Source organism: Zerene cesonia, chromosome 10 (genome assembly GCF_012273895.1).
Source record: "Zerene cesonia ecotype Mississippi chromosome 10, Zerene_cesonia_1.1, whole genome shotgun sequence".
Lineage (NCBI taxonomy): Eukaryota > Metazoa > Arthropoda > Insecta > Lepidoptera > Pieridae > Zerene > Zerene cesonia.
Window position 1 is genome coordinate 4938726 of NC_052111.1, and position 15272 is coordinate 4953997.

Sequence of the window (15272 nt, forward strand, 5' to 3'; positions counted from 1 at the left end):
ATCAAACAATCCCTGAAACCCAAAAAAATGTATGTATTGTAATTTTTTTGTTTCATAGTATTTCAATGCTTTATAAATGAGAATTTATAAAGAATGGAATATATTCGATCACGAGGCGGGATTCGAACCCGCGACATTCGCCGAACCGTGACATCGCGTAATCTCTCGGCCAACCGTAATCCCATCCCAGCAATCGTTTCTTCAACGATTTCTCGTACTCTTTCGGTTTTGGTGTCGTGTTATAATGATATATAAATTGTACATGTTTAATGAAATAAGTTGGAGTATTATTGGTCTTCATTCTAGACAATGATATAGGTTATATTATTGTTTTGGAGCCGCTTAAACGATTTTCATTTATGGCGGACCTAGAATGAAGAGTAGAGATAGATTTTTTCGTGAGTAGAGTATAGCAGTATGGTATTTTGATAAATTTCAATTCGTCACTAACGGCGGTCCATAACCTTTGCTGCTGCTTGCGCCGCTCGTGGACGACTTTTCAAGTTTCAACTGTTATTTACTGTGCAAACTTGAAATTGCCCCTTATAGAGATAGTTCTCTTTTCCTCTAAACTCCATAAAAGGTACTTACTTTTGATACAGATAACGTGAAAGCCGGGGGAGGGGATTATAATTATACACGCAGTAAAAAGATTACAAAAATGAAAACAAGAAGTAGGTATGTAGATATATCATTTTATTAAACTAAAATATGAACACTGTAACATAATATTCAATGTAATAAAAACACAATAATACCATGTATATTTGAATAGTTAGTTAATTAAGCTATTTTGAGATCTGCGGTGCGCTATTGAGATGTGTTTTATATTTATCTATACTAAGCTCATATCGAAGATCAATTAAATTTATAGTTAATGGTAAACCGAAACACAGTATTTTTTACAATTTTTTTCACATGATTAAAATGTTGTTCACATAATACCTTACATTATGATCTAGTCTAATTCTTACTACATAGTAATAGACAACACAGTTAACATAACTGTATTGATAATATGCAAAATACATTCATAAGGATAAACAATAAAAATTCATATAATGCTATTTGCCATTGATTTATGTTAGATACAATAGCACAGTATACATAATTCGACGTTTACTGTGCTGCAGAGCATACTGTGTACTACCTATTTCATAAATCTGGCAATGAAAGTTAATATTGATTCAAGAATAACTTATTAACGTCGAATCTTATTACCATAGAATATAAGTATTAATAATTTAGTAATATTAAAATACATCGAATGTTTTGGTAAATATTATGTATAATTAAATGTTGAATAAATATCATCATTTAAGTCTTTCTAATATAGATACGTATCGTATACGTATAGCTACTTAATCATATATATAAGGCACAATCACTTTACAATAATTAAGGCCTCTAATGACATATTAGTTTCACCCGTATTTATCAATAATAGCTGCGACTATTATAATACTTATTAGATTTACAAAATCTACGACAGATCCAAAACTATTCGAGATTTAAGATTAATTCACACTTGATATTGTGTTCTCTGAATCGGATAACAGGATAGGCATATATATGATTTTGAAAAGTTGTGAATCGTAAATCTTCCTGATTCAATTTCCTCCATAATCGCGCATTTCCCTGTTGCCCAGTGGAAGTGTTGGCCGATAATTGTGGAGCAATTCCATAGCTTCCTCGCCGCATGACGCTTCGCCACATCTGAGCTTGCGCATCAACGCCAACTGAAATATTATTATACACAATATTAGCTATACATTATTAAAATATCTTATTGAGGTTTGTCATCTCAATGTTATTAGCTAGAGCCAAAAACAATATAATAAGCTTTGAAATATATTTTTATTGCAGTTATTTATCCGGTGTCTTCAAAGCCGTCATTACCTAAATATTATTGTTTATATGCTAAAGTATATGGTGTTTAATTTCTAGCAATTTTCAGGAATTCTTATAAACTTATCAAAGTTAATCATTTTGTGGTTTTCGTTCTTCTGTGATACTATCTAATAGACAAATAGTGAGGTACCTGTTCAGCAGAGACTTCAACGGGTTGTTTGAACAGAATCCAGGTGACAGATTCCGTGCAAGGTGGCGTTGTAAGTGATCCAGGGTAAGTCCAGTAAGAAATTTGGTTTGGTAGCAGGTTCGCTGGATCCAGTGGTTCGGACATTGTTACTTTGTCGCCCCTATGTTGGATGAACGGAAGTAACCGTACAACCTTATCTAACTCTTCGTGTTTTGATCCAACCTGAACCGAAAAAGGTATAATTCGTAAATGATAATTTATACCGTTATAATAACGATACTATTGACGACGACACGAGAGAAAGGTCGACTGTATAGGTTCATATCTTTACGTAACTAATAATGAACATGCACTGTGTCTGTGTAGGTAGGTGTACATATTACACTTTCTACAATATCTACATTCAAATAATTTATTTTATCGGTTGTAAACAGTACCTAACGTTAAATACATAGATCGTTTGAAATGTCGTGAACACTTCATAATTACTATTACAATTTACTAATCAGGTTAACAATATGAATAATCGAAAAAATTTATCAATTTATTTAATATAATATAATGTAATGTTAAATAACACATAATATATACCAATTATTATCCTTATTCTACATATACAGTTTATTGGAATTCATATTATTACGTTAGTAGGTAGTACTATTTATAGTTATAGGACACGATTCAGTTATCTAAGTTTGAGCTATAATACGTATAGATAATAGATATTAGAATCGTATCGTGTATCGCGGTAAAAGGATTGAGTTGCAAGGCTTCTGTGACGAATAAACTAGATTAAATTATATAAGTTGAATACGCATATGATGGTATAATATATGAATTATTCCGTGCATAAATTTATATGGAAAAGAGCATAGTTTTAAGGTAAATTATCAGCTATACCGTGTATGAGAACAGCATGTTCGCTAGAAAGTTAATTAGTGAATATGATTTCTTAGGTGGTTTATAAAATCCTAAATATAACGACGCTCATTTAATAGATAGCTAAATAAGAGAAGTCGTAAGGTCAATACAGACTGTAATTCGTTGTATCAAAAGAATTAGATAGGTGCCTACTATAAGTATAGTCGACGCGTAAAGTGAAAGTAGTATTCGGAAGCCGAGAGATTGTAATGTGCCCGTATTAATCTCCAAACAGAATTTAAAGAGTTGTGACTATAACAATCTGAAATTAAATGCGTATAGCGGATGTTTCCAATCATCCCATCGCGATCGTTTGATCCATATGCAGTACGGATGCAGGCCAAGTGTTCGACTTGTGTATTGATACTAGCAACTACTAACTATAAGTAGCTAACAAATTAAGTTTAATTCAATGAATTTATATTGAAAATGAGCTGTTATAGGTAAAATTCACAGATTGTTCAAGTAGCTGACTTGAATAAATTAAAAATGTTTAATTTTAAATATTACATTACATTTATTCGAAATAAACATTATTTAAATTATTCTAGGATAATAGAGGATGAGGATGTTTCTGTGCTCTTAAGAAAATATTTTCTTGGAGTTCATAAAAATATGCTTCGATTTTTTTATCTATATTACTACTAGTTCAAAATATATTTACCTACATATTTGCATACAACGACGTTCAGTGGTCAAGGATAATGTAGGTACCTATTTAATATTCATAATTTTCAACTTACCACCAAAAATACTCCAAGAACGGCTAGTCCATCAGGTTGGCCGGCAGCTTCTGAGAAGCTACGGTATTTGCTCGTGTTCCAGTGGACGAGGTGAAGTTCTCCAGAGAAAGACCGACCGTCTACCGTGTGTTCCGAACCCTCCCCATTTACAGCACCCCAGTGACAATGCCACTGTTGAAGTTTATATACATCGGATCCCAGTGGACCCCCTCGTAGTTCTGAAAAATGTAATTAATAATTGAATTGTATTCCAAACGAGGAAATTAATATAAAGCAAATCCTTTATTTTTAGTTCTCGTTCAAATTACATTCTAAGTATGAAGAATTGTGTAAATGACTGATGTAAAAAGATGCATGGTTCGAAGATTACTGCTGCTACTGCAATATTTGAAGTAGCTAAGTAATTTCAATAATATCAGAAAAATTTAATCATTATTAAGAATAAGAAACATATATTTTTTTCTTAAATTTGGTTAGGTACAAAATTTATATTTTATTTATTTAGTTTGAGTCAAATTATATTTAAAAATAATTATTAAACCGAATCGCTACAAATATTGCTAAGTCTGTATTTTAGGCATCATACGAATAATATACCATGAAAGTTATACTCGACAAAGTGACTCATGCGAGTAAATGGGGAAGTTGTCTGGAATCGATAGGAATTGCAAATTGACTCGCACCCACTGCGCAAAACTGCTTACATCCACTTACACGCTAATCAGTGGCACATGGAGAAATATACTAACTTTTATATAGTTATAGCAAGTAATTGCGTGCATACCTCCCCCAAAATTCAATTTCGAGGAAATGTAAGTAATAAACATGCATAATACTAGTATAGAATCATGTTATCAGTTGCTATAGGTAGTCGCAAAGAATAAGTTAGATAGGTAATTGTTCGAAATGCTTATAATTGTGGATGAATATTTTAACTTTTAATAAATAATAGAAATAAATTAATACAGTTTTGCTATTTATACTAAATATAGATATTTCAAACTGGTTATGGTTATATTTCCGAGATTTCATAATGAGTCATTAAAACTTTCTTAAGCATATGAGGAAAATGTTTAATATCGATTAGCATTAGGTACTGCCCATCGATTCCGAGTAAATGTAGATATGTTTATTTAAATATGTTAAATAAATGTTAATGCTGTTATATCTACCTGAGTTATAACCATTTTCGTCTACGCGCCAGCAGTAGCCAGGGTTGACCACGGAGCGGGGGTGGTTGACAGAGTACTGCCAAGATAGGGCTGGTGCACTTCCGCCGCTACTCGCTCGGGTCGTAATGATATCTACAGGACTCTGTCTTGCACCTCTTGCTTCTGGGAACTTCTCAACCCACGTTGACGGGCCTTAAACATGTTGCTACATTAGTATGAATTATTCTAAATCAATATGATACAGGACTTTTTTTCGTTTTAGATTTTCATATATGATGAAAAAATAATTAATTTTTGGAAGTGCTCTGTTGATAAGAATAAAAAATTTGATCTTTCAAGCACATCAACGTTAAGCTCATATATTTTGTAGTTACGACAAATTTTAATCCTATTGTAATAAGACATCAACTTGATATGATAAGGATGAAAGGTTGTCATAATGGTTTCTCAATTTTTTTTACATTTCTATGAAATGTAAGTATTTACTTAAGTGATGAAGATGTGTCTACAGTGACAAATGTGACAGGAAGGTAAATTATTTACACATTGATATAAAAATCCTTCGCTACATTATATCGTAGATGCCGTAAGTTGTATAATATAACTTCATAAGGTTACCTAGAAAATGACTAATTATTTTTAAATTTAAAGCCTATTAAAAAAATAATTTAGAGAGCAGAACTATAGCATTAATGAATATATGGGAGATGAAAATCTATGCAATTTTGTCGCTTACGAACCACAGGACAGTTCTTTGCCATTATTATTATGATCCTTACATATTATTATGTAAAATTAAAATGTTATATTGACATTATTTTAAAAGAGCAACTGCAGTTTTTTAAATGAAACTACTTTTCGAACCGGTGGAAAATAGTAAAAGAATGTTATCACGAATCAAAACTGCTTCTAGAAGAAGTCTAATTGCATAAATAAATGTTTGAGTTTGAGTTTTTTTGTGTAAGTACTTGTTATAGGCTCCCGAAATTCGAAATATATAATTGTAAAGTCATACCGACACTCCATTAATTTATGCGTCATTGAAAAACTGAATACAATAATTATGTAGATTTTAGTGACATTGGTTGTGTTGGGGTCACTCAGTCGTAACCCATAGTTTTCGTGATCATGACGAATGAAAATACGTACCACGTCATAATGTCCAAAAAGTAGAGAATTTGTTACGTAGGTATTTTTATTTTATATTTGTTAACTTGATAATTTTAAAAGGTTGACGTAGAAACTCACTACTTCATTATTCAATGTAATATTAAGTATTGATACATATTTTTAAAACTAGCCGCTCGTTCCTGCTTCACTTGACAATCGGGATCTTAGAATAATGAATTCTAAGAACGGGCTAATGTCAGTAAATATAGGGTTTTCCACTAGTATTTTTTAACGAATGAATAATTTTTGAATTGTACTATTCAATGCACCGAATATTTCCTCTTTACAATAATATTTAAAACGTGATTATATTACGAGCTTACTAGGTATTAATAATACAGTTTATTTTTAACATTGCAATATAGGTAGGTACCGACACAAAATACTTAGAACGAAGTGGATTGTGGTTGATTCACATTTTATAGAAAAACAAATTAATTGTTTACCAAATTGCTTTAATGCCGATGGCAATTAGTGACGGCTAATACCAATATTAGCTTTTTGCTTTATAATTTGAGAATATTAGCTTGATTACAGTACAGTGATGACGGAATGACTTGAACAAAGCTTATCCAGTACACATCACCCCTCTTTGGGCATTAAGACAGTAAACAAATTTAAGTTACTTTTTTATTGCTTTATTTATCTGAGTATAAGTAAAATATAGGTACATATTTAGTTAGTAGTTTCGTTTTTAATAAAGTACATATTGAAAGTGGTCAAAGCGGCTACAATTTAACAATTACACAACTTAACAATTTAAGTTAACTGAGCGGCGTCTTTTTATAAAGAGGCTAGGCTCCTAATGAAGCGATTAAGCTGTGACATAATACTTAACATACGTTAATTCTGCAATTAAGTCTCAAAACCTTAAGCCTTCGATATGTTTAAACAAGAACAGATGTCTTATTTGATTATTAAGAATTATATCTTTCGTAAGATCAAATAAGACATCAAAATATTAAGAATATTCTCATATATCAAGAATCGCTTATTGTTAGCTAACAACTTAACAATACAATTATCACATACAATTAGACCGCGTTGTGTTATATTGACCCATAGATCTCTTTACATATAGACATGTTTCATTGACAATTAAACACAGACAATTAATATTAAAATTATCGCTTGGCGAATAATCACATTATTGTTTTGATTAATACTTACCCCAAAAATTAATTTGGAGATTACCCAGAAATTCGTCGATAAATATTATCTTTCTTGTGTGAAAGGCAGATTTTGAATTGCCAGCAGTGTTTCAAGGCAAATCCGGAAAAAAGAAAGTAAATACGACTCGAGTGACGTCGCGTGATAAGTACCAAAGGTAAAATTTAGGTTTTAAAAATCTATCCTTCAATGTAATGTTGTTCGCAAGTATCGTAACCTCAATTATGTTGTTTCGATCACTTCCTTATTTAGGCGCGATCGAATAACGTTCTTTCTCATTCCGATCGGGAATATATTAATTGTTAAATAGCGAGCAACGATTAACCTTCATTTCCGCACTGAAACGTAAACGTCGAGGTCACCGCAACCAACAATCTGTTCAACCGGTGAGTCTGTCTCAGCTCTTAAGTGCACCTACTGACTTAATGACACTATAAATCATTACACAAATGACGTAAAAATTTATAACCGTCTAGCAATATTCTACTATTCATCTTTTTAATGATCTTATTATTTATTAACGTAAATTTAAGGTATTTTATAATTAATACAATATTGAAAGAAAATTAAACGTCACTGTTTACAAGTCTGCTTTATATGTATGAATTAAGTACAGACTGTTAAAATTTTATGATGATAAGATAGAAGGTGTAGTTAGTTCCCAAGCCGTATTCTAACCGTGTGTCATCCTCAGCAATATGAATTACCGCAAATACCTCATCATTATCAACATGCAACAATCGTAGGAACGTAGTTACAATGAGATTACCCAGCAGTGTTGTATACTTTTATGTTACATTATGTTATCTTAAGATACTTAAGCATTACGCTTTCATTTATCTCCCAGCAGCTTGAATGATATCAGTTTACGCTCACATTCTCTCCGATCTGTTCATCTTCATAAACGAAAAATCCGAGAACGTAATTTTATATTACAAAATATGGTATGCTAGCAAACGCCAATTTGTAATATATAAATATTCATAATATTACAGTTAGGGTGCTGATTGCGATTTACGCTATGCACTTAATAATATATATGCATAATTATGTCCTCCTTTGGCTGAGCTTATATGATAAAAAACACAAGAGAAGTAAAAAATTACATATAACTTAACTTTTTCGCATGAATTGGCGAAAATTGATGGCATTTCCGTTTAATTCCATTGAAAGTTACACTGAGGTTTGCGTTTCTCAGAGGACGCAATTTTATTCTTTGATGTGTAGGGGAGGTTAGTAGAAATTTCACTTCACGTTTGTGGAGTCGCGACCCTTGTCCCACGTCTACCATTTTTGAAAAAAAGGTTTCAGGCTATATTTCCCAAACTAGCAATACTGTAGAAAACTTCACAAGATCCTATTTGTAGCAAATTAAATTTTGCAACTTTGTTTCTATAAAAGTATACCTTTAAATGACAAATTAAGAAAAACAAGTTTACATTTTTATTAAGTACCTTTGAAAATTGAATGCTTGCATCTAAAGAGACACACCCTTTCACATAGCATTTCAACAAAATTCCATAGAACATCGATATATAATGAATAATATAAATATATATAATGAAATCGTAATCACAAAATCGGCCATAAAAAAAAGAAAATTGTCCTTGATTGTTATTCATGATACGTAATAGACAATAAAAATCTGCTTAGCCGGAAGAACATAATTGTGTAATATCTAGCTTCATTATTCTACAATCCCTACTAATCCCTACTATATAATATTATAAATGCGAAAGTAACTCTGTCTGTCTGTCTGTCTGTTACGCTTTCACGCCTAAACCACTGAACCGATTTTGATAAAATTTGGTATGATGATAGAACTGAACTTGGGAAAGGACATAGGATACTTTTTATCGCGAAAAAAGGGTAGAAAGGGTTGAAAGAGGGGATGAAAGTTTGTATGAAAGTTCGATCGTCAAACCAATTTTGATGAAACTTGATATGAAGGTGGAGCTAAACGTGGAAAAGAACAAACCATACTTTTTAATGCGAAGAAAATACTCCTTACCATGTCGCGCGATATAAGCGAATTCTACGCGGGCGAAGCCGCGGCCTAAAAAAGCTAGTAATATATATACCTAACGTTTTAATCGATGGTGATAGTAGTCTCAACACCAAAATAGTAAAATTAAACGAAAACTAAGAGGCTGACGTGACGGTTTTTTTTAACAGGGCATTTATTTTAATAGAAACAAGATGTTTTAAATATTATCTAAATCTTTAAAAAGATGATATAGTAGCTCCGCAACGTTATATGCAAATCATGTATTTACAATATGTTCTATAAAACTAATGAAATTGGGTAAATGGATCCAGGTCCATGTATAATTCATAGACAGTATTCAGTTTTCGTGATGGAGATGCAACTATTAACGGAGTTTTCAAAACAACTACATTTTTATCGTATGAATTTTTAGATAAATCTTCAATTCCATTTGTATACCTATACATAGACAACACAAAAGATTCTTCCAAAAGGTCCTATATTACATATAGGTATATAGCCTAATAAGACGCTTCATTCTATTTTAGGTTAGATAGTTTAATTCAAATAAAAACAGAATAAGTAATTGGTCATGTTTTTGGAAGAAACTAATTGATTTTGATTTATTCCACAAAGGGAAACTTACAGTTCTCTCCTCTTTTGTAGAATTACACTATTCTGAATGCAATCCATAGCTATAATAAACTATGTTTACAATTTTTTGCTACTTTTTTCTCGTAATAACACATACGAAACTTTGTTTGAAATACAGGAATGTAATAAATCTAAGAAAAATAATCTGTTATTGTTTTAACACTATTGTTTGTTTAGTGTTACCTATTTTAATCTACAAATTTAAAACTACATTTTATGTGGATCGCGTTCCTTTGTTAAGATAATAAAAAGAGTAACGTTATTACTAGTCATAACTTCATAAGTCATAACTAGTGGTTCTCTCTGTAGTTGAAGTTATTTGCATCGACAAACACGCAGTTATCAGCTATAATATAATTCCCAAGTAACGGATGTCGAGATCATAGACATCGTCACGATATATCGACATCGTCTTATCGATTCCAATTATAGAGACACTGTTTATTTCTATTTCTATACATCTTTATACGAATATCTTGCTTAATTAAAGATAAAAATCTTCTATATCAATTTTGTGACTTTTAGCATCTGAACCTCGGCTAATTCAAGATAATAATTTTTAAATTCTATAATTGGACTTTTCAATTGAAAAATAAAAGTTGGTTAATTTTAATATAATTAATTTAATTAATTACGAATTAACTTTTATTTTTTAATATAATTAATACCTGATTTAACGTCTTGAGTTGAAATATGAAAATAAGTTAACTGTTTGTAATCTTTCGGCGTACTGATCAGATCAGCCAATGTCTTAGGTGTATTATTTAGTTTTTAAGATATCTTAACCATATATACACAATATTATTTATATATAGCTTAGATATTATAAATATTTCTGTGTGTGTCATAAAGGTAATATATGTATTTAAATAGGTATTAGGAAACTGATGCTTTAAATATAAAAATACAATATTTAAAGTGCAACATCGTGCTTAAGCGTTTAACAACAATTTAACGATTGGTCATGATGTGATTTTTAACTATGTAACATATTTATATGAAATGTACCAATATCTTAGTCATAAAAAAGATTTTCCTAAGCATACACAACGAATGGTTAAAATAAAAAAGGGCATATTTTTATATCATTAGGGGCCAATCACTAATTATGATAATATGCGTTATTTGTAGCAGCATTTTTGAATCGTCATAACACAGTTTCACTATTTACTGCCGGTTTAACATTTGTGTACGGTTTAAAATTATTTAGTAATCAATCATATTTCATATTATTTAAACCTATTTCCTCTTATCTTTATGCTGTTTTAGCATAAAAAAATACGCGATATTTGTCGAGAAAAATCCGTTTATCTAGCTCTAGCAGTTCTAGCAGTACATACAAAATTAAGTTGTAGGTACTCTCTATGCATTAGATTATATATGCCAATATTTTAGTTTAGTAAAGACTTCTAACCAGTAACCTGAATACTTTAGGGACATACCCTATATAAGCATGTATTTTTTTGTGTCACAGCAGGCAACTGAGCTGGTGGTTCTCCCGATGGTAAGTGATCACTACCGCCCATGAATATTCGAGAGAGGCAGTGCAGTGCCTTTGTGAGGTATAAGGAAAGGATTGACGACTGGAAAGAAGGAAAGGAAGGGCGAGGAAAAAAACGGCTCCCCGTACCAAGCACTGTAGAATGTACTATTTCACACCGGTCTTCAGCTTGCCCAATTCGTGCCGTGCGCTCGACTCTCACATTATGAACAATATCGTACATAATACATATATGATATTAACCAATTTTGTTTTTATATAAACTACTGTTTCGGTAAATGGTAAGGTACACTTTTAGGTTTATTTAGAAAAAGTGTAACGATACTTAATCCAATGGTTTTTCACAAAGTTGAAGTTGTAAGTTGCGACGGATTTTTTTCTCTCAAATTATATCAAATATAGTGTACAGTTTATAATATACTATCTACACTAATAGTCTAAAGAGGAAGAATTTATAATTTTGTTTGTTTGTAATGGATAAACTCAAAAACTATTGGACCGATTTTAAAAATTCTTTCACGATTAGAAAGCTGCAACTTTGCTGAGTGACATAGGCTATATATGTACCACGGGCACAGCCAGGGCGAACTGCCAGTATTTTATTAAATCCTTTCAGATATTCATATACGTTTTATATAAATCGTTTAACCATTTTGTAATTTGTTCAATCAAATACTTAGAACTATTATTTAATTAACAAACTCATTAATTAATTGATGACGGTAGACGTTGAGAACACATTTATCAAATATAACTTTATAACAATAAGGAAATAAGGCTAGTTATTTCAAACAGATTTTCTTTATATTTCTTCCTTGTGTACTTGCCCTAAACTCTGATTAAGACTTTATTTATTATCGCTAGGTGTTAATAAGAAGATAATAATATTTGACACACATGCCGAGATATTTACTTTATGATTATTTAGATGATGATGATTTAGAAGATGATTAAGATTATAAGAAAGGAATATTGTTAAATGGAAAATGTCGTTTTTTTCTGTTATCCTCAACATGTGTGACATGAAAAGTCGAATTTGATTCGCATTATTACTATGTATTTATTTTAACATACCATTAAACTATTTATACGAAAACCCCTGTTGTTTACCTTCTACGTAATAAGTATGTATCTGGTTTGTATTTACGTATTGTAATGAGTCATAAATTGATAGACATAATAAATAAACTTATTGAAATTCATATTATTCAACTGAAGAGCGCTAGTAGAGTAACTGCTGTTATATTTCAGAGTTGCAATCTTATGTACCTATGTGAAATCGGTCACGTGCTTCGATGTAAACAAACCGGTTTTTTGTAAGTGGCGTTCAACAGTTATCAATGTAAATAACGTAAGCAGGTACACTCACCGTTCTCACCGGTGTATCCCCATTCTTGGTTAGACATGATGACACTGAACTTTTTAAACAACGAACGGCACACGGTTTGTCAAGGTGTCTATGGTATAAGGGTTAACGTGGTTAAGCCGTAACTGCGTCCAAGTGCGCGCAGAGTCTCCGCTTTATAGATGCACAAGAGATGTAGGTTCGGGCGGAGGCGGAGGCGGGCGCTGACGAGGGCGCGGGCGCGGGAGGAGAGGACCGCTCGCGCGCGCTCCGCCGTGCTACTGCGTGCGCCGTGCAGCGCGCGCGGCCCGTGCCCTCCACGCGCTCGTCGGCTTAGCTCAGCATACGTCGGCACTCGACGTACCGCCCCTCTTAGCTTTCTAATCTATTGTAATTTGTTCGTATTAGCTATTAGCTATGTTCAGTAAATTACAAATTTTTATATTGTTTATACATGTGTGCGGTCGATTCATCATACGTTTGCCGAATGGTACTTATTTTTTTTTTGTGTAAAAATGGGGTTGAAAGACAAAATTGTGCCAAAATTGTTTCATTATTTAAAGCGCAATTTGCAAAGAATTTCATTTCTATTGGGGCTATTTTGTATGGAACATTAATAAGCAATATAATTGGTATCAATGAGATGCAGAGGAATTTTTAGCAATATACCTAGTGGTCCGTCCTGGCTTCGCCTGTGGTACATAGAACCCATAGCACTCAGGGATCACGTACATTTTCAACAGTGCAAGTATTTTTGAAGCAATCAAACAACTGACTGTTCAGCAAATTTTTATTAATATATATATACAATTATTGTTAGTAGGTATAGATATAAACCATATTCATGTTCATGTCACGTGTAGGTTATTAATAAAATTATTATCAATAACTGGCTGCTCACCACAACATGTCCACCCGAATAAACATTTTGTGTAAGTTTTAAAAAAAATTGTAAGTTATTATGTAATCGATGCTGAGTCAAATTCAACAAACCAAAAATCAAAAGAAAAACTATTCTTCTCTAAATATGTTTGTACCTAATTTCATTCAAATCGGTTTAGTGGCTTAGGTGTTACTGTTAATATTATAAATACGAATATTAATAGATAGGCATATAAAATTTATAGATTCCACAATGTTGGTTGGCATTACGCAAAAAAATGTTGAAAAAGGAAAAACTCTTCCACGCAAATTATAACTTCCTTTCACAGTTGCTGGCAGAAAAAAATGCCTATTTTAAATTTATGTATTACCGAGTATTCTAAATTCAACAATTTCTATTTTTTTTTTATATGTAGAGTGCAGACCTTCATTTACTTATCCCGATACACCCGGAATTTAATAACCTGTGATGTTATTAATAAGAAGTGGTGCCTCAGTGGTTAGACGTCGAACTTAAAGCGAAAATTCTAGGGTTCGAAACTGAACGAACGTGAAAGAAATGAATTGTCTTTTTTAATTTATCTTTTTTTTTTTTTTTTTTTTTTATGTCATAGCGGGCAACTGTGCTGGTGGTTCGCATGATGGTAAGCGATCACCACCGCCCATGAACATTCGCAAAGGTAGGACCTCTACGAATGTGCTGCCCGCTTTAATGGGGAAAGGGAAAAGGAAAGGATTAAAGACTGGAAAGAAGGAATGGACTGGGATGGGTGAGGAAAAGGAAACGGGCCTCCGGCTCCCCCACTCACCGAACGAAACACAGTGGCATGCCACTATTTCACGCCGGTTTTCTGTGGGGGTGTGGTACTTCCCCGGTGCGAGCTGGCCCAATTCATGCCGAAGCGTGCTCGACTACCACAATAAAAATATCTAATAATTATTTAAAAATTAAAGACTTTTAACGGATTTTAAACGAGATTCATTAATTATATTATTAACCCAACGTTTCGAGCACTTTACAGCGAGCGTGACCACGCTCTTATATCGTAATTTCTAAATGTATAATAATCAATGAAAATTATTTAAACTACTTCTCGAAACGGCGAAGGAGAACATCGTAAGGAAACCAGCATGTCGATGAATCGAAAACTTCGACGACATGTGACTTTGCCAACCTGTACTTGTAGCGTGGTGGATTATAGCCTTAACTATCGTGTAGGAGGCCCGTGTCCCTGCAGTGGGAACATGAACAGTCTGATGATGCTGATGATGATAATGTTATTAGTGTCTACATACACATGATAAAACTTAAAAAAATACTCTTATGAATACTAAAATATTTTTGCGATTTGTATTTAGAATCTTAGGTTCACGCTTTTAGTATAAATAGGTAGATGTCATAGTATTTTCTTGTGTTTGATGTCAACCGAGTATTATACATTTAGAAATTAAAAACTATTTAACGGATTTTAAACGCGATTTATTCAGTCTCCCCTTGACCACACTCGCTGTAAAGTGTTCGAAACCCGGGTTAATGATATAATGAATAAATCGCGTTTAAAATCCGTTAAAAAGTTTTTAATTTCTTTTTATAGCGAGCGTGGTCACGGGGAGACTGGTTACGGGGTTAATAAATCGCATATAAAATCTGTTAAAAAGTCTTTAATTTCTAAATGTATAATACTC

The 15272-nt window shown here is 32.3% G+C and overlaps 1 protein-coding gene across 1 annotated transcript; it reads right to left on the reverse strand.

The window, feature by feature from the left end:
• Positions 1-928: 928 nt before the first annotated feature.
• LOC119829460 (carbonic anhydrase 2) lies at positions 929-13012 on the reverse strand. Its single transcript, XM_038351974.1, has 5 exons — positions 12729-13012; positions 4878-5069; positions 3706-3923; positions 2042-2263; positions 929-1739 (listed from the first exon to the last, which is right to left on the reverse strand). Exons 1-5 carry the CDS (start codon positions 12763-12765, stop codon positions 1611-1613), a joined length of 798 nt encoding a protein of 265 aa, XP_038207902.1. The 5' UTR covers positions 12766-13012; the 3' UTR covers positions 929-1610.
• Between the last annotated feature and the right edge of the window lie 2260 nt (positions 13013-15272).

Coding starts and splice junctions, on each gene's coding strand:
- LOC119829460 (XM_038351974.1), bottom strand. CDS start 12,765: ATGTCTAACCAAGAATGGGGATACACCGGTGAGAACG. Junction 5,070..12,728: donor GGGATACACCGGTGAGAACG/GTGAGTGTACCT, acceptor AACATGTTTAAG/GCCCGTCAACGTGGGTTGAG. Junction 3,924..4,877: donor CGAAAATGGTTATAACTCAG/GTAGATATAACA, acceptor TACATTTTTCAG/AACTACGAGGGGGTCCACTG.